Source organism: Nomascus leucogenys, chromosome 12 (genome assembly GCF_006542625.1).
Source record: "Nomascus leucogenys isolate Asia chromosome 12, Asia_NLE_v1, whole genome shotgun sequence".
Classification (NCBI taxonomy): domain Eukaryota; kingdom Metazoa; phylum Chordata; class Mammalia; order Primates; family Hylobatidae; genus Nomascus; species Nomascus leucogenys.
In genome coordinates, this window is record NC_044392.1 from 11,355,896 (window position 1) to 11,381,593 (window position 25,698).

Genomic DNA, 25,698 nt, shown 5'->3' on the forward strand with positions numbered 1-25,698 from the left:
CTCTAGGTCATGTTTCTGTTGTAAAGCCGTTTTTCTTGTGAGGTGGTAAAAATCTCCATAAATTGTCCTACTTTGCTTAGTAGAATGTCTGTGTAGTAATAATGCCAGTGCCTTACATATGTATAGCATTTTATAGTTTTCAAAGCATTTTCACATATATTATCTCACTGTGTAATGTTGTCCTGGGTGTTCTGTACTGACTATCTTAAGCAACTTGAATATTTTTCTTTTTTTTCCAACCACTTTTGAGGCTACTACACATGGTTTACTTTTACCTTTCGTATTATTTCCCCCAAGGGCTGTAAGTGTCAAAGGAATTTTTCAAAGAACAGTAAAAGCATCTATAAGTGATACTGTTTTCTGATGGCAAAGTGAAGATAACTTGGATGCTCTTTATACATCATCCCTGAGAATTAGGTTCCAGTTCCTTGGATTCACACGATCAGCGGAAGTACAAAAAACAGTTTATTGTAATGATTGTTCCTACCCCTCCCCTTTTTAATCAGTGAAATATCTCCTAGAATGGGGGACAGTGTGCAGTTCAGAGCCATGTAATAATTTTGTGGGTGTTTTGTTTTTCATCTTTGTGCCTAGAGCTTTTATACTGATATTATTCATCACCTGGTGGAGAAACTGTAACTTCATTAGCACCCTTTTCCCCCTAGAATTATGTGGTTATACAGTATAATATCACTTACGAAATAGAAGGTGCTTTGGGTTAAAGCCTATAAAATGTCTCTGTAGATTGTGTTTTAAAGGTTTTTTTGCATGGGCACAGTGGCTTATGCCTGTAATCGCAGCACTTTGGGAGGCCAAGGCAGGAGGATCACTTGAGACCAGGAGTTTGAGACCAGCCTAGGCAACATAGCAAGACTACATCTCCCCAAAATTCTTTTAAAAATTGCCCAGGCATGGTGGTGCACACTTGTAGTCCCAACTACTTGGAAGGCTGAGGTGGGAGGATCACTTGAGCCTAGGAGTTAGACGTTGTGGTGAGCTGTGATCACACCACTGTACTCCATCCTGAGCGATAGCAAGATCCCGTGTCTAAAAAACAAAATAAAATAATACAATATATTCTTTAGAGCATTTTAGAGATTCCTTCAAGGTTAATTAGAGCAGACCAAGTATAATTCCTTGAACTAGCTTCTCATTGCCCTACTTATCCCATATCCTGTCTGCATCATTCCATCACCAGATTCTGGGTGCACCATAGAGACCTAGGTAATGACTTAGAGTAATACCAGCCATAGGATGTCAGGACTAGGAGGGACCAAGCAAGTTGCTGTGAACCCCTCTTACCCTTGCATGCTCTCTTATACCATCCTTGAGTAATGAGCCTTGGCCCTTACATCCTAAGAGCGTGGAAAAGTATCCATTTTGTTGAGCCCAAATCTATCTCCCTATAGCATCTATTCAATTCAATAAACACCGAGTGCCTACCGTGCAGCAGGCACTATTCTAGGTGCTGAGGATATATCAGTGAACAGACAGACAAAATAATGCTCTTATGGATATCTCCGTCTCCTGGAGTTGTAGAAGACAAGCCAAATAATTCTTCTGCACTGAAGCCCTTCAGAAACTTGAAGACTGTGCTCCCGTTCCTCTGAGTCTTCACTTCAAGCTAATATTTCTACTTGACCCAGTGGAGTACAGCATCACGTCGTCTTACAAAGTAGATTGGTTGTCTTTGGATGCATTCTAGTTTTGTTTGATATTGAATTGAACTGATTTTTAGTAGACTGATTTTTTCAGAAAGTTTTTTGTTGTAAAGGTAATAAGTACTTGGAGAAATTTTGGAAAATACAGACTAGTATAAAATATAAAGAAGAAATTACCTGTAATTCCATTGCCCACTGTTAAAATGTTGGTATATTTCCTTCTAGCTGTTCCCAACTTGTATCTGTTTATATAGTTGAGATCATAATGCATTATTTATAATTTTATATCCTGTTTTTTCATGTAACATTGACATTTGTGCATTATGTTGATAAAATCATTTAAATGGTTGCATAGCTGGGCGCAGTGGCTCGCACCAGTAATCCCAACACTTAAGAAGGCCGAGGCGAGTGAACTGCTTGAGCTCAGGAGTGTGAGATCAGCCTGGGCAATATGGCGAAACCCCATCTCTACAAAAAACACAGAAATTAGCTGGGCGTGGTGGTGCATGCCTGTAGTTCCAGCTACTGGGGAGTCGGAAGTGGGAGGATTACTTGAGCCTGGGAGGCAGAGGTCGCAGTGAGCCAAGATCACGCCACTGCACTCTAACCTAGGTGACAGAGTAAGACCCTGTCTTTAAAAAAAAAAAAAAAAAAAGGGCTATATAATATTCCAGTCAGATATAAAAGAGTAGTAGGGATTACTGAAGTAGGCTAAACTATTTCCTTTTCATTAAGCCTTCAGCCTCCCAAGCCACTACACTTTGAGTCATACTTGTCCTATGGGAAGGAAGGTGACTGTATATCTCCTGTGGATTCTTTTAACCTAGATTATTCTTGATATGCTTTCTTTCTGGTCATTCCTTTGTGTTTCCTCATGATCATGCTCTGCCCGTCTGTTTGGCATATAGGGTTGCCTGTAGAGTTTCCTTGTACACCAGGATGTCAAGGGGGCCATTTTTGAGGCTCTGTTCCTACTAGGTTCAGTCTTGAAGAGTCTGTTGGAACCATTTCGTCTGGTGGACTAAATGATAGCAGGCACAGCACTCACTGTTGTCCTTGAATTGCAGGCCTCCAGCTAAACCAGAAGGCTCTCACCACCTTCCCGGATGTGGTGCTTGTACGGGTACCCACACCCTCAGTGCAGTCAGACAGTGACATCACTGTCCTGCGACACCTGGAGAAGCTGGGCTGCCGGTTGGTCAATCGCCCACAGAGCATCTTAAATTGCATCAACAAATTCTGGACGTTCCAAGAACTGGCTGGACATGGGGTCCCCATGCCAGACACCTTCTCCTACGGTGAGTCAGCTTGAAATATCTTCCCAAATCATGTGCGTCTCTGTTTTCTTTCCCTAGAAACCTTCTAGTATCTTTGTTGCTGTTGAATGTGAGTCTGTTGATTCAACATCTTGGCCTGTCTGAAATCTTTATCCTGACCTTGCTATCTGAAAATGCCTTGGCGTCTTCCCCTCTGAAAGTCATTCATTAAATACATATCTGGTACACACTGTGTGCCAGGCAGCCTGCTAGATACTGGGCTACAGCATTAAGCAAGAGGCTCCTGCCCTCAAGGCATTCCCAGTTCATCAGAGGCAGAGGACAAGTAAACAGGCAATTTCAGAGCAATGTAAAACGTGCCATGATAAGAGTAAGTGCAGAGCGGTGCAGGAGCATATAGGAGAGCTCCCCAGTGCAGTTTAGACATTGAGGAAGGCTTCCTAAAAGAGCTAACATAGAGCTAAGCTGAAGTTATCTAGTTAAGCGAAGGGAGATGGTGGGAGGGGAGCAATGTAACGAGAGAGCAGAATATAGAAAGACCCAGAGGGGAGAGACACCCTGACCCGTTGGTGGTATTCTGAGTAGTTTGTAGAATGTTAAGAGAGAGATAGCTGAAATATAAGGCTGGGAAGATAGGAGGGCGCTACATACAGCATGTGAAGGAGATGAGGGTTAATCCTGAGACTAACAGGAAGTTATGGGAGGGCTTTAATCAGGAAGGTGGCCTGATAAGAGTTATAGTTCAGACGATCACTTTGGCTACACTGTGGAGAAGGAATTGGACGGGGCAAAGTAGAGACAGGACAAGTAGTGGTAGGTTTTAAAAGTAATCCAAGTGAGCAATGATGGTCTAAACTAAGAGTGGGAATGAAGATGTGTGAACAGATTCAGGAATTGTGAAGGTTGTAGAAATAATAGGACATGATGATTGATTTATATGAAGAGTGACTGGTTTCTGATTTGAGCACCAGATGTGAAAGCAAACATTCGCTAAGACTAGAAATGTGGGAGGAAAGAAGCTGATTTGTGGGTAGGGGGTGAAGGATTATAGGGGAGAGATGATTTCAGTTTGGGACATGATCTGTTTGAGGTGTCTATAGTACATGCAGGTAAAAATATTTAGTAGGCAGCAGATAAACGAACCTGGAGCTTCTGAAAGAAGTGCAGACAAGGGAAGTGGAGCTGGAAACCTTCATTATGTGAGGTGAGGTCCCAGGAATGGATGAGAGTACTCAGGGAGGGTATGTAGGAAGAAAAGAGGGCTGATCTGTTCACCTAAAATGGTTAAAATGGTATATTTTATGTATATTTTAACACCAACATTTTTTTAAAAGAGGGAATCCTTTCGGGCAGTGATCCCCCGTCTTTTTGGCACCAGGGACCAGTTTCATGGAAGACAATTTTTCCACAGATGGGGGGGCGGTGGGGGACGATGGTTTCAGGATGAAACTGTTCCACCTCAGATCATCAGTCATTAGTTAGATTCTCATAAGGGGTGCGCAACCTAGATCCCCCTGCATGTGTAGTTCATAATAGGGTTCGAGCTCCTATGAGAATCTAATGCTGCTGCTGATCTGACAGGAAGTGGAGCTCAGGCGGTAATGCTGCTTACCTGCTGCTCACCTCCTGATGTGCCGCCTGGTTCCTAACAGGCCACAGTCTGGTATTAGGGTTGGGGACTCCTGCTTTAGGGAACAGGTACAGGAAGAGGAATCTATAAAAGAAACTAATCACTTGAGCCCAGGAGTTCAAAGCTGCTTTGAACTATGATCATGCCATTGCCAGCCTGGATGACAGAATGAGACTCCATGTCTAAAAAAAAAAAGGAGGGAGGGAGGGCGGGCAACTTGAGAGGTGAGAAGAGAAAGAAGAGAGATCACAGAAGCCCAGTGGAGAGAGTATTCCAAGATGGATGGTATAATCAAAAGTATTGTGTGATTCCAAAAGGACAAGTAACATAATGTGCAGTCATTAATGTTCATGACATGGACTCTAAGTTATCAAGAAAAGATTATGTTTGATATAGTATATATAGGAACCCAGGTTCATAAAACAATTTAGAAATATTTTCATGCAGATCATTATTCATATTTTTTTAAATTAAGGCTTATAGGAGTGTGGTGGAGCCAGTTCAGGCTTCAGAGTCATACCTTAATTTGGGGTGAGACAAATCCCCAGGCTTGGTTTCTTTGAGTGTTGGTTTTCTATTGCTCCATAACCAACTTCTAAAAACTGAGCAGCTTCAAATGATACCCATTGATTACCTCGTAGTTTCTGTAGGTCAGAAGTCTCACAGCATAGCTGGGTTCTCTGCTTAGGTCTCCTTAGGCTGAAATCATGGTGTCAGCTGGGGTTGTGGTCTTACCTGAAGTTTGGGGTCTTCTTCGAAGCTGCCTGATTGTTGACGTTCAGTTTCTTGTAGTTGTGGGACTGAGTCCCCGACTTCCTTGCTAGCCATCAGTTGAGGACATTCTCCGCTAGAGGCTGTGCTCCGCTCCCTGCCACATGGCCTTCTCCACAACATAGCAGTTTGCTCCTTCAAGGCCAGCAGAAGAGTCTCTCTGATGTTTCACCATTTTTTTTTGAGACTCATCTGATTAGGTCAGGCTTACCAAGGATCATCTCCCTTTCAGTTAACTAAAAGTCAAAATCACAGGAATGATATCCCAACGTATTCACTGGTCCCTTCCACACTTCGAAGAGGGTATTATACAAGGTGCGTACACCAGGGGGCAGATATCTTGGGGTTCCATCTACCACAGCCATTGTAAAGGAAAAGGTATCTACCTATATGATTGTTAGAAGGATAGTGAAGCCTTTACCACACAGAAGGTACCTGCTAAATGTTGGTTTCCTTACCTCTCTGCTCCCACCTTTTACCTTGCAGGTACATAATGTGTGTCTGTTGAATCACCTGGGTTTGAATGGCCTTAATCAGAGAGAGATGAGGCCTCACAAGAATTCCTACAGAGGGGCAGGGCTGAGGTGACCACTGCCTAACCGTCAGCCTTACCTTCACTGACTTTCACCTTTTCTTGGCAGGTGGGCATGAAGACTTTTCAAAAATGATTGATGAAGCTGAGCCCCTGGGCTACCCAGTCGTGGTGAAGAGCACACGAGGCCACCGGGGTCAGTGCCAGCTCTCCAGGGCTTCCTGGGTAATCAGCCCACTAGGGCTGCTGCTCTGCCTGAACAAGACACTCCTCAAGTGCTGCTTAGAAAAATGGAGCTCCCCTTTGAGGAGCTTGCAGTGTTTCTTCCTCTTTGTCCTCTGTTCTTGCTTTTGTCAGATCATGCTCACCTCTTCCCTGAACTATTGCAATCAACTCCTGACTTAATGCTGATCGGTTTCCCTAACTCCACTGCCAGTGCCTCTTCTGTTCTTTTTTTGAAGTAATTTCTCTGAAACATAGATCTATTCTTGTCACTCTCTCACTGAAAAACCCTCCCAAGACCCTGTGCTGCCTGTTAGACAGAGTCCATATTCCTCATCATGAAACTGAAGGCCCTGTACAAACAGCCTCAGCCTTCCCTTGGAGCTGTCTCTGGCCACATGAACCTTTCATAATCCATTCCAGACTACTTCTCATTCACCAAGTAGACCATGCATTTTCCCCTCTTTAAGCGTCTGCTCTTTTCCCTTTGCTGAGAATGCCATCTTTCTCTGCTCACTTGGTCAACTTCTTCTGCTCATCCTTTAAGGCCAGCTCCAGATGTCATTTCTTTTCTACATACATTCCCTGATCTCCCTCCCTTGTTTTCCAGACAAAATTAATTGCTCTTCCCTTTTTGTTTCCATAGCATTTTGTATGTGCCTCTAGCGGAGTGCTATACTTTGTAACAGTTACGGGTTTATATGCCTGCTTCCTTTACTAGACTGCGAGCTGCTCAGTGGTGGGGACCAGATCCTGAGCATCTGTCTCTGTAAGGCTTACTGCAGTGCTCAGTGCATTGTTGGGACTCAGTAGGGACATCAGCAACAGAAAGGAGTCTTCCTGCAGTATATGAGCAGGTGCCTCATCGGGATACCCAGGTGGCATGCTTAAACGCTCCGGGCATCTGGAGTGAGGGAAGGTCACCCTAAATAGATACATAGTAAGCAACTACTATGGTATAGGGACTATGCAATAGAAATGAACTACACAGCACTCCATCCTGGGCGACAGAGCGAGACCATGTCTCGAAAAAAAGAAAAACAAAAAAAACTAGACCCAGTCACTGATCTCAAGGAGCTCAAATGTGTAGACACAGTTGCACTGCAGGGTGATCACTGATGAAGCAAGTATGCCCAGGGGTCTGTTTGAGCCTACAGGAGGGAGGGGACAATTCTGCCATGAAGTCTTCACTGGAAGAAAAGGAGACTTCAGTGGAAGTGTAGAATTTGAATTGGCAGAAGTGAGTGAGCAACACACAGAAGCAAGGGTAGGCAACGCAACCTGTGAGCATAGGTGAGTCATGTTGAGGAGCAGAGAAAGGAGCCTGGGTGGCAAAGAGGGACTCTTAGTGCGGTGCAGATGTGCTACTGAGCTCAATTTCAACCAGCCTTTCAACTAGTCATTTTTATTGTGGTAAAATACACATAACATAAAATTCAAATATTTATTGAGTGTCTACAAAATGCCAGGCACTATTCCAGGCTTTGGGGATACAGATAAGAACAAAAGTTCCTGCCCTCGAGTAGGTTACATTGTAGAAAGGTAAGACAGCAAACAGAAATTAAATATAATACATAATGTTTTGGAAATTTAAAGAATGGTAATACAATTCACATAAAAAATTTACCAGTGCAAAGTGTAAAATTCACTGGATTTTAGTGTACTCACTGTGTTTTACAACTATTACCACTACTTAATTTCAGAACATTTCCATTACCCCGAAAAGAAGCCTCATACCTAGTAGTAGTTAGTCCCGATTGCCTCTCCCTCAGTCCCTGGCAACTACTGACCTATTATTAATAATACTTTCTGTTACTATAGATTTGCCTGTTTTGGCTATTTTATATGAATGGATTTATACAGTATGTGGACTTTTGTGTCTGGCTTCTTTCACTTAGCATGATGTTTTCAAGGTTCATCCATGTTGTAGCAAGTAACACTAGTTTATCTCTTTGTGACTTAATAATATGACTGTTGTATGGCTGTATCACATTTTACATTTCCACCAGCAATGTTTGAGGGTTCCAATTTCTCCATATCCTCACCATCACTTGTTATTTGTTATGTATGTATGTATGTATGTTTGTATGTATGTATGTATGTTTATTATAGCTATCTAGTGAGTGTGAAATGGTATCTCATTGTGGTTTCGATTTGCATTTACCCAAAGACTAATGATGTTGAACATCTTTTCATGTGCTTGTTGGCCATTTGTGTATCTTCTTTGGAGGAATGTTTTTTCATATCCTTTGCCCACTTTTTAACTGGGTTTTTTGTCTTTTTATTGTCGAATTTGAAGGGTTCTTGTATAATGTAGATTCTTTTTTTTTTTGAGATATGCTCTCACTGGACTGCAATGGTGCAGTCTTGTCTCACTGCAGCCTCTGCATCCTGGGCTCAAAGGATCCTCCTGCCTCAGCCTCCCAAATAGCTGGGACTATAGGCATGTGCCACCATGCCTGGCTGATTTTTGTATTTTTTATAGAGATGAGATTTTGTCATGTTGCCCAGTCCGGTCTCAAACTCCTGGACTCAAGCCATCCACCCACCTCGGCCTCCCAAAATGCTGGGATTACAGGCGTGAGCCACTGCACCCAGCCATATAATGTAGATTCTAAATCCTTATTAGATATATAATAACATGTTTGAACATGTTTTTCCCATTACCATAGGTTGTCTTTTCATTTCTTGTATAGTATCTTTGATGCACTGAAGTTTTTTATTTTGGTAAAATCTAACTTGTCTATTTTTTTTGTTTCCATATGCTTTTGATGTCATTTTGTTCTTGCCTAATCCAAAGCCACACAGATTTACATTTATGTTGCCTTCTAAAAGCTTCATAGTTTCAGCCCTTACCTTTGAGTCTTTGATCCATTTTGAGTTAATTTTTATGTATGGTATGAGGTAGGGGTTCAACTTTATTCTTTTGAATGTGGGTATCCAGTTTTCCCAGTACCATTTGTTGAAGAGCCTGTTCATTCCACCACTAAAAGCTGTTGGAACCCTTGTCAAAAATCAGTTCACCATGTGCATGAAGGTTTATTTCTGGGCTCTCAATTTTATTCTTTTGATACAGTTCTATATGCCAAGCCACACTGTCTTGATTACTGTAACTTTATAGTAAGTTTTGAGATTGGACCCTTTTTCCCTCAAATGGGATTAACCATCCTTGTTATAATGGCTCCCTAGGGCTAGCATGAAGTATAAGTGAAATAATAAAAAATCAAAGTGCTTGGCACTTAGTACATAATTAACCAATCTTACTGCCTTTCTCTCCCTTTTTCCTTCTTGCCTTAAAACTGTAGCTCCTTTATTAACTGCAGACTGATGCCCATATTAGAACTTCTGTATCCGAAACCAAGAAACCCAGTTCCTATCTCTAGGCCCCATCTCTGCTGAAAATCCTACCTAATGTCCGGAGAACCCAGTGCATATACCTGAATCCCAGCCATCTGTTGCCAGAAGCCAGATCTCCAGATCTCCTGGCATCAGATGTGTATCTGCTTGCCCCACACTCATTGAAGACAGGAAACACTGGTGCTGCATCATTCACACTTGCTGGGGCCTCTCCATTTTCCTCTTGTGAACCCTTGCTGGGCCCTATCCAGCTTCCCTGACACCGACACCCACTTACCTGCACACTCTCCTGTCACCTGCCATGTGGACATCTTCAGATCACGTGGCCGAACTCCTCCAGCTCTGTCAGGTGTCTAGGGTCCAGTCATCTTGGGAATGATTGCATCCTGGTTATAACATGTTTTGGAATTTACTTTTCAGTTTTATGTACCACTAGGGACTGGTTTGTTTGTTTGTTTGTTTGTTTGTTTTTGAGATGAAGTTTCACTCTTGTTGCCCAGTCTGGAGTTCAATGGCGCAATCTTGGCTCACCACAGCCTCTCTGCCTCCCAGGTTCAAGCGATTCTCCTGCCTCCGCATCCCGAGTAGCTGGGATTATAGGCATGCACCACCATGCCCAGCTAATTTTGTATTTGTAGTAGAGATGGGGTTTCTCCATGTTGGTCAGGCTGGTCTTAAACTCCTGACCTGAGGTGATCTGCCCACCTCAGCCTCCCAAAGTGCTGGGATGTCAGGTGTGAGCCACTGCAGCTGGCCTGGGACTGGTCTTTTTATTAGGACTTCAGAAGAGTTCTAGTCCTTGTAAGATGGTGACCCAAAGCTTAGGAAAACCATCTCTTTGTTCCATATTTGCTGAAAAGAATGCTCAGACTGGGCATGCTCATGTCAGATTTGCAGAGCAAACTTATCAGAACCCCTGCTCAAGTCTGTTAACTAATATATCAATGGAAAAGCCGATGTTGGCCGGGCATGGTGACTCACACCTGTAATCCCAGCACTTTGGGAGGCTGAGGCAGGCAGATCACTTGAGGCCAGGAGTTTGAGACCAGCCTGGCCAACATGGTGAAACCTCATATCTACTACTAATACAAAAATTTGCTAGGCATGCATGCCTGTAATCCCAGGTACTCCAGTGGCTAAGGCAGGAGAATTGCTTGAAACCGGGAGGTGGAGGTTGCAGTGAGCCAAGATCGCGCCACTGCACTATAGCCTGGGTGACAGAGTGAGACTCTGTCTCAAAAAAAAAAAAAAAAAGCTGATGCTAAATAATTACAAAAGTGTAGGCAATTTGAACAGAAAATAAAGAATTTAGAATCAAGAAGGAATGCTTTCGGCAGAGATCAATAGAGGCATAGGCCATTCCTTTCAGAATTACATGGGTATAGCCAAATATAATAACTTTATGTCTAAAAGGAAGGATGCCTGTCAGTGGTTCCCTCCTTTGAGCTCCCGCAGAATTATGCATAGACCTCTCTTGATGTTATATCACTCTGTGCTACCTTTTTTTGGGATCTCTCTCCATCCAGACTTGGAATTTCTCTAAAGTATGTTCAATAAATTGTGTTCTACAAACATTAATTGGCATCTGCCCTGTGCATCCAGCCCAGTGTTAGGTCTGAGGAATTTTTTTAAAATGAGTTAGATGTGGATCCTGCCTAATCAGCATCCTGGGGGTGATGGGAGATGCTAATTAACTGTTTTGGGGACTGAATTGATTAGATCCTTGGGATTCTATTTTGGCTCTTTCTCTGTGTTTCTGGAATAATCATTAAGTCATTTCAAAAAGAATGATGGTGGAGGGAGAGGGTATTAGGACCTGAGGAAAGTTAAGGGAAAGTAAGGTTCCGTAGTCATTTGATAAGAAGCAAAAGTCTAGCAGAGAAATAGAAGGAACCAAAGTGAGGCAAGTTCAGAGAGAACTGATGACTTTATGGACAAGGAGGCCAGATGGCAAGTACAGAGTCCAGAGGCTTCTCTAACCCCTTCTCTTGCTCTTTTTCTTCTTAAAGGAAAAGCTGTTTTTCTGGCAAGAGATAAACATCACCTCTCTGACATCTGCCATCTGATCCGCCACGATGTGCCCTACCTGTTCCAGAAGTACGTGAAGGAGTCCCATGGAAAGGACATCCGGGTGGTGGTGGTAGGGGGCCAGGTCATAGGCTCTATGCTTCGCTGCTCCACTGATGGACGGATGCAGAGCAACTGCTCTCTCGGTAAGGTATAAAAGCACAGGGTTTCATTAGGGTATTTGGACCCATTCAGCAAATGTATATCGATCCCTACTGTCTTGTCAGACCCTCTGCTAGACACCAGGATCTCACAGAGGAGAATGAGGAAGAAACTATTTCCTATGGCAGCAAGCAATCCTGGAGGGGAGCGTACAAGTGTAAGCACTGTGGCAGAGGTCAGGCAAGGAGTGTCAGGACATGGAGGACTGAACCCTGTCCTCTAGGTGTTAAGACTTTAAAAGGGAGTGACATGAGGACCGACGTTAGAGAAAAACTCCCATCTGGGTAAAGGATGGAATGACGGCATAAAGTGGGAGGCAGGGAGGTGAGATTTGAAGCTGTTGCAACAGCTCAGGCAAAAAAAATAGTAAGAGTCTAAAGTGATGACAGGAGAAATATCATATTTTCCTTCTATATTTTAATGGAAATGTTTTCCTTTTTGTATGATGCTATTAGAAAGCTATAGTTTATGCTTTGGTCGAATGCATAAACCCATCCCATTAACCCATTGATAAAGTTTGTTTTCTGTTGTACTGAATGGAGATACTCCAAGAGGGATGTAAGTTCTTGTGCCCATCACAGAAAGCTATTGTCAACCTCATTGAATGAGTTTATATGTTGGTAATAGGAAAAAAAATCACAATCACTAGTTATTATTTCCTAAATCACCATATGAGTATACCAAGTCCAGTGACTAATAAAGAGGCTTAGACACTGTCTGGCACTTCTTTCATTGATAGTCATTGAGCATTTCCAGGAACAGATTCTGCGAGGGATGCCGGGAGCGTAGAGATGATGAGAGAGCCCTTGCCCTCGGGTAGCACGTGGTCCCATAAAGAAGACATATGGGCCAGGTGTGGTGGCTTATGCCTGTAATCCCAGCATTTTGGAGGGCCAAGGCAGGAGGATCACTTAAAGCCAGGAGTTTGAGACCAGCCTGGACAATAAAGTGAGACCCCATCTCTGCAAAATTTTTTTAAAAGTTAGCCAAGTGCAGTAGCACATGCCTGTAGTCCCAGCTGAACTCATGAAGCTGAGGTGAAAGGATCCTTTGAGCCCAGGAGTTTGAGGCTGCAGTGAGCTATGATTCCGCCGTAGCACTCCAGCCTGGGCAACAGAGTGAGACCCTATCTCTTAAAAAGGAAGAAGAAGAGGGAATTATAATTGTGATAAAGTGGTGTGTTGGTGTCAAATGCTAGATGCAGGTTGACACACTACTAAGTACCTTACATGTTATCTCATTTTCTTTTCTTCTTTTTTTTTTTTTTTTTTTTTGAGACAGTCTTGCTCTATTGCCCAGGCCAGAATGCAGAGGCATGATCCCAGCTCACTGCAACCTCCGCCTCCCAGGTTCAAGCAATTCTTATGTCTCAGCCACCCGAGTAATTGGGATTATAGGCGTGTACCACCACACCTGGCTGATTTTTGTGTTTATTTGTTTATTTACTTATTATTTATTTTGGAGACAGAGTCTCACTCTGTCGCCCAGGCTGGAGTGCAGTGGCACAATCTCTGCTCATTGCAAGCTCTGCCTCCCGGGTTCATGCCATTCTCCTGCCTCAGCCTCCCGAGTAGCTGGGACTACAGGTGCACACCACCACGCCCAACTAATTTTTTGTATTTTTAGTAGAGACGGGGTTTCACTGTGTTAGCCAGGATGGTCTCGATCTCCTGACCTTGTGATCTGCCTGCCTCAGCCTCCTAAAGTGCTGGGATTACAGGCATTTTCATGATCATCATGCTTAGTGCCGAAGTGTTAAACCTTGTGTGTTATCATTTTGACTTTTTTAGTTACCTTACAAAATCCATTCATTCGTAACCAGGTGGCTTTATAATTTATCCATGTTGCTTTTCTTGGTGAGGTGTTTTAAAACTGTTTTATAGCCTTTTTTAGATACAGTGTCATAGGTGGGAAGGGACATTGTTAAGGTAAAGACACTAGTTATTCGACCTGAGAATACAATTCTTAAATCTTTCCAGGGAGACTAACTGGAGACAAATCTGAAGTCCTAGCTTTTTAGCAAAGTAAGGGGAATCAGTCTCTGTCCTTGGTACAGGATTTTGTCTCAGTCCTTTCTATATATCTCTCTCTCCTTTTTTTTTGGTCCATTGAGGCATTTTATTTATAAATATTAGTATCTATTACATCCCTAGAAAAATATCCCAGGATTTTCCCACCTGTGTATTTTCATCTTACTTCTTCACAGGCCATGATGGCCGTGATGCCAGCTGAGGTTGTCAGTACAGTGAAACCAAACTGATGGAATGGGAGCAGATTATTCTGCCATTTTTCTAGATCTTCAAATTGCACATCAGACTGGGGCTGTTCACTCCCCGCTTGTTTAACCTGCCTGTGAGGTTCACAACAATTTTCCCAGCTCTGTGATCATCAGTGATTTCAGATTTGCCAACGTAACTATGCTTTGTCATCAGTTAGAAACCAGATGATGACTTTGGAGCATGGCCTAATAAGAACCTGGCATTTGCCTCTTTTTGGCTTTGGTGATGCTCTTGAGAGCATCAGCCAGGACACTGATGTGCACCATTCTGTCAGCACAGAAAGATGGAAGAAGGAGCCATCTCTCTTCTTAAAAATCAGTAAGTTGGCCAGGTGTGGTGGCTTACCCCTGTAATCCCAGCACTTTGGGAGGCCAAGGCGGGCAGATCACAAGGTCAAGAGATCGAGATCATCTTGGCCAAGGTGGTGAAACCCGTCTCTACTAAAAATACAAAAATTAGCTGGGCGTGGTGGCATGTGCCTGTAGTCCTGGCTACTCAGGAGGCTGAGGCAGGAGAATCGCTTGAACCCGGGAGGCAGAGGTTGCAGTGAGCTGAGATCGTGCCATTGCACTCCAGCCTGGGCGACAGAGTGAGACTGTGTCTCAAATAAATAAATAAATAAATAAGTTAATTTTATTTGTTCTAATCATGAGAAGAATACATTCTCAGTATAGAAAATTCAGAAAATATGGCCAGGTGCAGTGGCTCACACCTGAAATTCCAGCACTTTGGTAGGCCAAGGCAGGTGGATCACCTGAGGTCAGGAGTTCGAAATTAGCCTGGCCAACATGGTGAAACCCGTGTCTACTAAAAATACAACAATTAGCTGGGTGTAGTGGCGGGCACCTGTAGTCCCATCTACTCAGGAGGCTGAGGCAGGAGGAGAATTGCTTGAGGCAGAGGTTGCAGTGAGTCAGGATCACACTACTGCACTTCAGCCTAGGTGACAGAGTAAGACTCTCTCAAAAAAAAAAAAAAAAAAAAAGAAAATTTGGAAAATACAGCAAAGTCAAATGAAAAAGGTATGTATCATCCCCACCGTTTAGAGACAACTACTGTTAATATTTTGGTGTCATTCTTTAGTCTTTTCTTCTGAGAAATCTCTTTTTGCTTAGTTATGGTCATATTGTATGGTCTTTAATCCCCTGTTTTCCCATGTAATTACAAGCTCTCTGTGGGCATTATTTTTGGAACAGGGTTTTACTCTGTCATACAGGCTGGCGTGGAGTGGCATGATCATGGCTCACTGCAGCCTCAAACTCCTGACCTCTAGGGTTCCTCCCACCCCAGCCTCCCAAGTAGCTGGAACTGCAGCTGGGGTGGGAGGAATCCTACAGCAAGCCACCATACCCACCTAGTTTTATTATTATTTTTTTTTAGAGATGGGGTCTCGCTGTGTTGCCCAGGCTGGTCCAAACTCTTGGCCTCAAGCAATCCTCTCACGTCAGCCTCCCAAAGTGCTGGGATTACAGGCGTGAGTCATTGTACCCAGCTGGTATTATTATTAATGGCTGTAAAATACACTGTTTTTCTCTATTGTGAGAGATTTAGATTATAATTTTTCATTTCTTCAATATTTATTGAGTATTTATTAAGTGCCCATCATGTACCTGGCTCTATGATTTGTATTTTAAATAATACTGCCATCAACATCTTTGTGCATAAAGCTTTTTTTCCCCATATATAAGATTATTTCCTTGGTAGTAGGATGGCTGAGTCAGAGGAAATCAGCATTTTTAAGACTAGATAAAAAATGGCCATATTGTTTTCCCAAGGTGTACTGATTTCCATCCAGACCTTTTGTGATTAATCGAGCCTGTCTTTCTGCCCCTTCTGGGCAGATCCCTGCCTCTTCTCTGAAGAGTCATCTGACTTCTCAGTCGTCACCTTTACATCACTGTGCTTTCCCCACAGGTGGCGTGGGCGTCATGTGTCCGCTGACAGAACAAGGCAAGCAGTTGGCTATTCAGGTGTCCAACATCCTAGGCATGGACTTCTGTGGCATTGATCTCCTTATCATGGACGATGGCTCCTTTGTGGTGTGTGAGGCAAACGCTAATGTCGGCTTCCTAGCCTTCGACCAGGCATGCAACTTAGATGTGGGTGGGATCATTGCCGACTATACCATGTCCTTGCTGCCAACTAGGCAGACTGGAAAGATGGCTGTCCTCCCAGGACTGTCGAGTCCGAGGGAGAAGAACGAGCCGGATGGCTGTGCTTCAGCTCAGGGAGTTGCAGAGAGCGTCTATACCATCAATAGTGGGTCTACCTCTAGCGAAAGTGAGCCTGAACTGGTAGAGATCCAGGCTTCCTCAGCAAGCACAATGGGGGCCCCACCCTCCATGCTGCCCGAACCTGGCTACAACATTAACAACAGGATTGCTTCTGAATTAAAACTTAAGTGAATTCCTGCTTTTTGGCAGCATTTAAACCAAATCCTACTGCTTCCCTAGTAGTTTTGAGTGAATAAAATCTGGACTAATGTGATTTCATTTGCACAGAAACTAGAAATCCCATCTGGGCACTCAGCATTTTTTCTAACGATGATTTAAGCAAATGGCCTAGCTTTGTGGTTTTTACAAAGACAAATATGAAAACACTCACCAAGAACAACGTCCCGACTGATCAATATGAGACTGATGTCTGCTGTGAGCACGTGGCCATTACGGCTGACTCTAAGGCACTGACTCTGCTGTTGCTTCTGACTTTTAGCAGTAGAACCCATTAGCTCGAAATGGCTCTTGGAATTATGTACTCAAAAGCAACCACGGGATGGAAGCATGTGCAGACGAGGTGGAATGTGACTGCAGTAATAGGTTCTTCACTAAGTGTGTGTGTGATGCTTGGAAAATACACAGTTCAAACACTATTAGAGGATCGATCTCTGCTCCCCATCAATCACCATCTTGACCATATTTCTCCGACACTCAGGATATGGTGTTTTAGGGAGCTTCCTCATTAGCATTTTCAATGAAGCACTTTGTAGAAAGTGAGATTGAACGTTCTTTGACTTCACAGGTTGGCAAATGTCCTGCTTTGTAACTGGGCCTTTCTACAAATTGCTTTGCCACTCTGAATTTATAGACCCTGCTTCAACTAGTGTCAGCTCTAGCAGCTTCTTGCACCTTTGCTGCCTTTGGCCTCAGCTGGAAATGCACTTCAATGAGCTAGCGGCCACTCAGTTTATTTCTTAAGCGTGCACTAGAATCTAACACCATGGACTTTCTTTTTCAATGGACTCTGTTCACTTGTCATCCAGAAGCCAGTGGGTTTTTACCATAGAAAGCTACTTGGAGATCATCATTCTTCCCCTCCTCTACTGAAACTTTGTGTACTGCTTAGCTGTAGGAGGTTTCCTTGTATGAGTGGGTGTTGTAGGTCTGTTGAGTAGATGGGAGCCATTGGAAACACTCCAATCCCCTTGAAACTCTACTTTGATCTAGGATCCAGACACCTGTCCTTACCCACTTTTCCAAACGGGGAAGACTCAGGTATCAGGAATTACTCATTGCACATTTTGTGGGGGCGGGGGGCTAAATGTAGACATGACACCAAGTGCTTTTCATTTTAATTCTCTAAGCAGTAAATGAGATCTTTCCCTTGGGAGAAATCAAGAGATGGAGTTTTCCATTTCTGCTTATATGAAATATGACTGAAAATGAACAAAGCCACCTTTTTAACCAAATACACTAGAACATGTGCACTCAAGAGTTAGCATAACTGGAGCTGTTTTCTTGATGTTGCATGTGCCAAGAACACTTAGGGTTCCCCTTTGGGATTACCTTTGAAGCCATGCAAGGCAAGAGGCCCTGCAACTTTATAGTCAGACCTTGTGTTTTATCCAACCCCTCCTCCTGCCCACCAAGATAATCCTGAGCTTCATCGCCCATTTTATTTAGCAGACTTATTTTCTAATGCTCTGTAGCTGTTAAAAAAAAAATCATTCCTCAAAAAATCTACCCTTAAAGGACAAAGATTTACCAACACTGAAGACCCTTACAAGTTGACAGTTTCTAAAGAGGGTTCTAGGAATGTTCTGTGTAAGGTCAGCTTCACTGGAATAAACATACATCTTCCCAAGGTGACTACTTCAAAGGCAACACTACCCATTCGGGTGCAGAAATTACTGTACTTACTCTGCCATAAATGTAAAATGTGTATAAAGTTAAGCTATTGCATTTTTTCGTAACACATTTAAATAGAAATTGGCTTTTAAAGTATTGTAGTTAAAACCAGATCTCACCAAGTAATAGTTGTACAATTGACAAATGTTTGGTGCCATGTAATGGAGATGTCACACTACACAGTTGTAGTTTAAATGCAGTCCAACATAAGGTGCATGCCACTGAACTGTAACCCTAGTAATGTGTCTTGTACAGTTGAAAAATAATACTTCACCTTTATATAGGTTAAGATATGTACCTTATCTTTACCACTCAGGGTGGCTTTAAAAGACGGACAGCTTTAGGCTTGTTCTCGCTGGAACTGGTTACGCTTTCTGTGCAAACTTAACCAAGTGATGATCGTCTGGAAGCTGCATTCCCTCATTTCCACTGTTTGGTGTGAATCTAGTCTCCCCACTTTATCTAAAAAGAGGCTAGAAGGGCCCCAGCCTGAGCAGAGCAGCTAGAGAGTGCTTCCAGATTCCTTTGCCAAAGGAGGCCCATTTTCCAGCTGTGAGTGACATCTGTAGTCATTGGCTTCATTGCCTGGCACTCGCCCTGTCTAGAAGTGGAGAAAGCTGGATCATAGCTGGACCACAACCAGCCCCAATCCAGGATTTCCCATACCATGCTGGCTGTGGGCTCTGTGAGCCTCAGCCAGGTGGCCACAGGCTATACTTGTCACAGCTGGCCACAGGCCTGCTAAAGGAACATGAAGTGCAGAGCCAGAGCCTGGTTCTGGTTCTCCGCTTGAACAGCTGACCTTGTGCAATCACAGGAACTCTGTGTCTCCATGTTTCATTCAGACAGAGAAAATGCCTCATTTGTTTACCTCTTTGAGGCTGAAGTGAGACTGGTGCATGTAAATTAATGGTAGTAGAGCACCTCCCACATCTGATTTTATAACAGTTTCCCATCACTCCTTAAAGAAAAAGGCCAGGCCGGGCATGGTGGCTCACGCCTGTAATCTCAGCACTTTGGGAGGCCGAGGTGGGCAGATCACGAGGTCAGGAGATCGAGACCATCCTGGCTCACACAGTGAACAAAAAATTAGTCGGGCATGGTGGCGGGCACCTGTAGTCCCAGCTACTTGGGAGGCTGAGGCAGGAGAATGGCGTGAACCCGGAGGAGGTGTTTGCAGTCAGTGGAGATCGTGCCACTGCACTCCAGCCTGGGTGACAGAGCAAGACTCCGTCTCAAAAAAAAAAAAAAAAGCCATACATTCTTGGCATTAGCACACCAAACAGTGGTAGGGACCCCGAGAAAGGAATGCAGCTTCTCAGAGGCCTCACTTCCAGCCAGGGAAACTTAAGACCTGAAAGGAATAAGGCACTTTGTGTATTCAAACAGCCTTCTGGATGTATCGTATATAACCTGAAACTCTCCACTCTTGTATACCAACTGACGAAGTCTTCCTTATGTAACATAGATTGCAGTGTCTGTATATGGTCTTCCCATTATCTGGTAGTAGCATCTTGAAACTGGTCAAAACTTGAATGCCAATAGCTCAGTCACTCAGAATATACGATTCTGCACTTGGGAAAAACGTCTTCATGCTGTTTTTCTGATCGGGTATGGGGTTGCCAGAAGGAGGATTTGGGGCTTTCGGTCTTCAGGATCTCAGAAACAATATAAGTAGATCATAAGCCACTAGTGTCACAATTGCAGGCCCATGGCTTCCAGCTAAAAGGAGATTCCATGACCCTGGGGGCCAGGAGAGGAGGAAAGGGAAAAGGGAAAGGTCTGGAATAGTTTTGTGAAAGAAACAAAAAATTGGGATCATTTGGAATTCTGGTAGGAAGGAGGAAAAAAATGGCCCTTCTGTGGGCTGTTTTAATGAAAGAATCATGAATATGTATTGATCTGAGGTAGATGTCTTTGAAGCTGTTCTGCATAAAGATAATGAGATGCATGGATTTCCATCCACCCTGGAGAAGTGGGGGAGATGTGCTTCCTCTCTTCTTTAAATCCTGAGGAATGCTGGTCTTGAGAACACTGAATGCAAATCTGAGGAAGATGTAAGCAGCGGCTGGGGAGTTTTAGGACCACCCAAATAAAAGCTGACCCTCCCAGAGGCTAATGAACTAGAATACTGTGTGCAGGCATTGCCTTAGCAGGTCAGTTGAAGGAGTCAGGTCAGAGAATAAATCCAACCTTAGTCAAGTCACTACAGTTTAATATTTTCCTTTGCAACTGGAGGTAAGCCTATTTGCCATTAGTCTGAGTGGATGTCTTGGGAAGGCCCCTGAAAATAGCCATATTTGTCACTGTCCCTAAAGTGAATGTTCATAGATCTGGGACTATTTTTGACTCTACCTCTGAGACTCAAGGTCAGTACAGATTGTTACCTTAAAATGTTACCTGGGAGATGATTCTTCTAAGGGATACACTGTTTTAATCTTTTCCTAAAACTAAATCATGCCTCCATTCCAGGTCTACGGCTAGACTGCAGCCCTCCCTCCTCACACCACAGGGCTGAATGTGAAAACTTTCTTCTTTTAAGCCTTTCCATTTCCTTCTCCAGGTACAGTTCCTGTGCCAATATGCACCATCTCAAGCCTTGTGCTGGCATTCCAACCTGGTTTGGTAATTTTGCTGTGAGGTTCATGTTCTCTGGGGCTCCAGGGCAACACTAAGAAAGTCGCTTATGAGCCCCATTTGAGACCATGGAAATAGCATTTTGGAGACCAGTCTAGTCCCCCATTTTATAAACAGGGAATCTTAGTTCCAGAGGCCATGGTCACTTGCCAGTCAATAGCAAGGCTGGACTCAGGCAATCTGATTCCTCATCCACTTTGGCATACTGCCGGAGGAAGCTCCGTCCCTCCTTGGAATCTAGCACGTGCTCCCATCCTGGGCCTACCCTCCACCTCCTCCCCTTCTGATGAGCCTCTGTTCTGGATCAACATGGTGTTGAAGTGCCAGCTGTCAAGGGTTCAGCACTTGGATGGCTTCTAGGTGAGAGCGCCAAAGGCATGTATATTTCCATGATGCAAGCTGGCTCATGGCCTGCACCGTCTTTAGACCAGCCAAGACCATTTAACTCTACCCCACACTTTCAGGAAGAAAGCCCATGCCAAGCTAACTGAAAGCTTATTTGGCTCCAATTTGGCTGATGTTCCCTCACTGTGGAATGTCCTGGAACCCAAGGGTTTGCAGCTCCTAAACCTATTGCATTAGGCACACCCAAGAAGAAATCCTGTTTGATGCACATGCTCCAGTTTCAATCAGCAAAAAGGTCAAAAGTTTCCCCCCACTTTCTGTTCCACAGGGCGTCCCCCTTGCAGCCAGACATTAGGCACAGATTCATCCCTATTGTAACCCAAATGTCAGCTGAGGGCTCCCTGCCTCTTGACATCCAGAGAGGTCTGATAACTGGGCTCTGTTTCTGAACCTCTAGATTTCTGTGATTTCTCAAAGACTTATATTTTTGCAGCCACTGCTGACTCCACACTTCTGCTACCTCATTTTAAATAGCGTCTTATCCCTGCAATGCATCAGCTGAGACATGAAGCTCAGTTCCCTCGCCCATTTCCACATAGCAAAATTCAAGCAAGTGAGTGTGTGTGCCTGCGTGTGTCTCAGTGACATGGGAAGGAATGGCAGATGCTACAACAGTGCAGACTCGGCACCCCATTTATAGAATGTTCTTTTTATATACTATGGAGGAATCTCCACTCACCTTCCATTCCACGTGGTCCCTGTCTCTTGTCCTTAGGACAGAGCAGATCCATTTGTATTCTCACATACAACTGGATGGATAGCCATTCCTTTTCTTAATTTGATTCCTGCCAACACCCTTACCGTCATGACTTCACATTTTACCATGGGTGGCTTATTAAAAGCATTTTCCTGGACAAAGACTGTACCCTCCTCAAGGGGAATTCGACCCACCTCTTAAGGTGATGCATTTTTTATTTCCACTACACAAGCCAGGCATCACAATGACCATATTCAGCACTCGTTGTCAGGGGCACACCCTGTGGAAGGCAGCGTGGGCTAATGTGAATGGTACTAGTCTGAGTCTGATCCAGTTCAAATCCAGGTAACTTAAAGCTTGTGTGACCCAGGGACGCTTTACTTCAACTTGTTAAACCTTAATTTTGCCACCTATAAATGTGATAAATAAACAAACTTGAATGTGTCGCACTTAACCACATGCCTGGCTTTCCATAAGTTCCTTTCCTCTTGCTTCCCCCACTGTGAGCAACACAAGCATCGCCTTCTTGAGATCATGGCTCAGTGCCAAGGGATAAAAGCTGGCAGACAGCAGCTTTACAGCTGGGAAAAAGAGCTGCTGGGGGCAGGGCTGGCGGCAGCTCAAGCATGCTGTGGTTCAGGCTAATGACTGGAAGGTCCCATCCATCCTTCAGATTTTATGACGCTATGTGCAAGATCTAGCGAACGTATTTGGCTAAGAAAAATCCTGGAGGAGAGACTGCCTCAGACAACTGGGAGGCTGGAAAGCCGACCTGGAAAACAGCCTGACCTTGGATGATTTAGCACCTGGGTTTTTTGGCGCTTCCTGTATTAGGTTTGCTGGCTTCGCATCAAATGGAAGGAGGTGGTGCCAGGGACGTGAATTAAACCTGTCAAATGGAGGGTGAGGGGAGTGCAGAAGGCTGGGGGGAGGAGGGGCTGTGTGGGGAACTCTGATAGTCTGACAGCACCATCTGGACTTGGCAGGGATGACAGCCCTGAGATAGATGGAACTAACCAATAAAGCCGCTAAAATTCTGCTGTCCTGGGCCTATCCGGAGTGGGACTCCCATAATCTCCTATTTAGAAGGAACACTGATCTGTAAGGGGAGAGCTGGGGCCCTTATCCATTCTACAGAGCTAATAAAGGTCACTGTGGAGGCAGGACTAGGCAGGTGCCCTGTTTGCTTAGTCCCACCTTGAGGTCCCGAGTTCCAGTGGTGTGCTGAAGTGGTTTGCACTGGCCCATGAGAGTGGATTGTTCAATTTTCAGGAATTTTGTAAGCTGGTTGGTAAACACAGCCACAGTGACCATCAGAGATTATATTAACCTACAATTAAATAAAGCATGTTAAAAACAGTAATAAATACTCAAAACTCATCACTTCCTAATTATTTTACTATTATCTATGTTCTTGAGGATACTGACATCTATTGTATTGGTATGGTGTGCTACCATATAATGGGTGCTATTGCACATCTCTTCCCAACCTGACCATTCAGTGACATCACATCGGTAGCTGGAGAATTGGCCCTATTGAGAGTACTTACACCACAGAGATTGGCAAACACTCTATATCAAGACCCCCCCTCCCCAAGAGCTGGTTGTTAAACATTTGTCAGCACACCACTGCTGCTGGGCGACAGAGAGAAGAAATTGATACACATGAGCACTGAAACATCTTAGTTCCAGGAAGGTAGCATTTGTGTTGTATTTCTCAGAAGCAAGTGTCCTAGTGTAATGTGCACAAGTGGCATGAAGTTTAACACCTAAAAGACTGTTTCTCTGCTTGTTCTGTCTAACTTCTGTGGTTTTAACACTTGAGAAAGATGTTTACTTTGCTACTAAACTTATTGGAGTGTTTGTGAAGTTCACTGTCACCTATGGGCAGTAGTTCAGCTAAATTCCCTCCAGGAAAGTGGACTGTAGTTTTTCCTGCCTAACTGGCAAAATGAAAATGTGCTGAAAAGAATACATCTTAACTAGGCACCAAAATAGCTCATTTCCAAGTGGTTTATATAGCAATAACAGTGTTAACTTCTCCAACAGAGAAGAAATCATTTATAAATGATTGTTTTGCTGTTTTTGCTTTTTATTAAAATTATTACTGTGGAACAGAATGCTTTGTTTGCCTTTGTCCCCAAAATTCTGTGCCTTTTGGTGGTTCTTGTAAGAATCACATGCTGAATCTACATTTTATTATTTTCATATCATAAAATGAGGAAAAGCCTTCACAGAAGAAACTTTACCCTATTCACTTGCACACCAGCTGCATTCTGAAAAACTATAATTTTCCTTTCAAACGCAGACTGCCGTCTGAATTGTAACACTGCCAGCTCTCAACTGTCAAGATGATGGAGGAAAATACTAATGCAGATGGCGTGAGCTTGTCACGGGCCTGCTCAGCGTGCTCTCCTGGGCTGACATTTGAATTAAGATTCAAATAGCAAGTGAGAGCTGAAAGCTGCTTAAAATGGCTGTGTGGTGCGGTAAGGGGTCTCAGGGGATTGAAAGAATCTGTGTACTCACCAGAAGAACTCTGACAGGTCAGGCAGGGCCCTCAGGACTTGTGTTTGCCTGACATTTCAAGAGGCTTCCTGGGAGAAGCAGTGATAAGACCCTGGGGGACTAACAGTCAAAACAAGGCTCAAGACCCTTGAACTAAGGCTATTCCCCAGCTTCTGAGGGTCAGGGAGTCCAAACTGAGGTCAGAGCATCAAAGGGATAGTGCCTGATTGCTGCAGCCGAGGATGATTTGGGGTATGACATTACGTACCATTCATATTGTCCTTGAACCCAAACACTGGGGAATGTGGCCTATGTTTCTTTCTTCTTCTCTTACATGAAAATCGTCAAACTACACAAAAGTGGAGAGAATAGTAAACTCCCCAGAAAAGGACGTTTCCATTTGCTTTTACCACATATAAAAAGATTAGCAATAATCCCTTGATACCATCTAATTCCCAGTGCATATTCAAATTCCCCCATTGTCTCAAAGAGAACCGCATTTAGCTCCATGGTAGACCAGCATATTTGGTGGGAAACGAAGTACTTTGGAAAGGTTGCTGATGGCTTCCCTACCCTCTTGACGGTGGCTCTGGCAGAAACCATGCTGCAGGGGCACAGGTGGAGAGATGTTCAGGCTGGCTGCAGGTGCCTTTCCAAGTTGTGGGATCTTGGGATTTCCTCTCCTTGAAGAATAAGCCTGTGATACTTCCCCTTCTACTTCCCAGAGTCACATGGTGTCCCTCTAGGACTCTCCCAGCTTCATGCTGCTGGCACCCACTTGTCTATCACGCTGGTATCCGCTGCTTTTCCTGCAGCTGCTGCTTTCACTAATGGCACTTCTTAAATCTGGTGAGAGGCTTCTCTCAAAAATGATCGCTCTTCCACTAACCTTAGGTCTACTGTACTCTCGGTGAATCACAGCTCTTTAGAGCTCCCCAAGGGCCTAAGCATCTTTTGTTAGAAAATTCTGGCTGAAATTCTCATGAGATGGGTCAGGGAACCTTGGAGTGGCAGCACTTGTGTCACATCTAAAGGCACTCCTCTGACTAAAGAGAAGTGGCAGCTGAGCACACTGCCTGCCCAGGGATTTTCTTCTGCTCTAAAGGACATTATTAAGACAATTGGTCTGTACTGTATTGCCTGATAGTATCATATCAATGTCAATTTCCTCATTTTGGTGATTGTTCTAATAAGAATACGTAAGAATGTGTCCTTGTTTTTAGAAAATACACATTAAATATCAAGGGATAGAGGGACATCATGTCTGCAATTTACTTTCAAATGGCTCAGAAAATAATGGGTTTCTAGAGAGAGAAAATAAAGCAAATGTGGTAAGACGTTAACATTTGGGAGATCTGGGCGAAAGGTA

General features: G+C 43.8%; 1 protein-coding gene across 1 annotated transcript in view; it reads left to right on the forward strand.

Annotated features, from left to right (window-relative positions):
* The window catches only part of RIMKLA (ribosomal modification protein rimK like family member A), a 37,898-nt gene extending 15,618 nt beyond the window's left edge, over positions 1 to 22,280 (forward strand). Inside the window, exons 2-5 of the mRNA XM_003273352.4 lie at positions 2,729 to 2,959; positions 5,981 to 6,067; positions 11,460 to 11,663; positions 15,873 to 22,280. Of these exons, the coding sequence (XP_003273400.2) occupies positions 2,729 to 2,959; positions 5,981 to 6,067; positions 11,460 to 11,663; positions 15,873 to 16,363 (1,013 nt within the window). The 3' untranslated portion in view covers positions 16,364 to 22,280. The remainder of the gene's footprint in view (positions 1 to 2,728; positions 2,960 to 5,980; positions 6,068 to 11,459; positions 11,664 to 15,872) is intronic.
* The last annotated feature ends 3,418 nt before the right edge of the window (positions 22,281 to 25,698 follow it).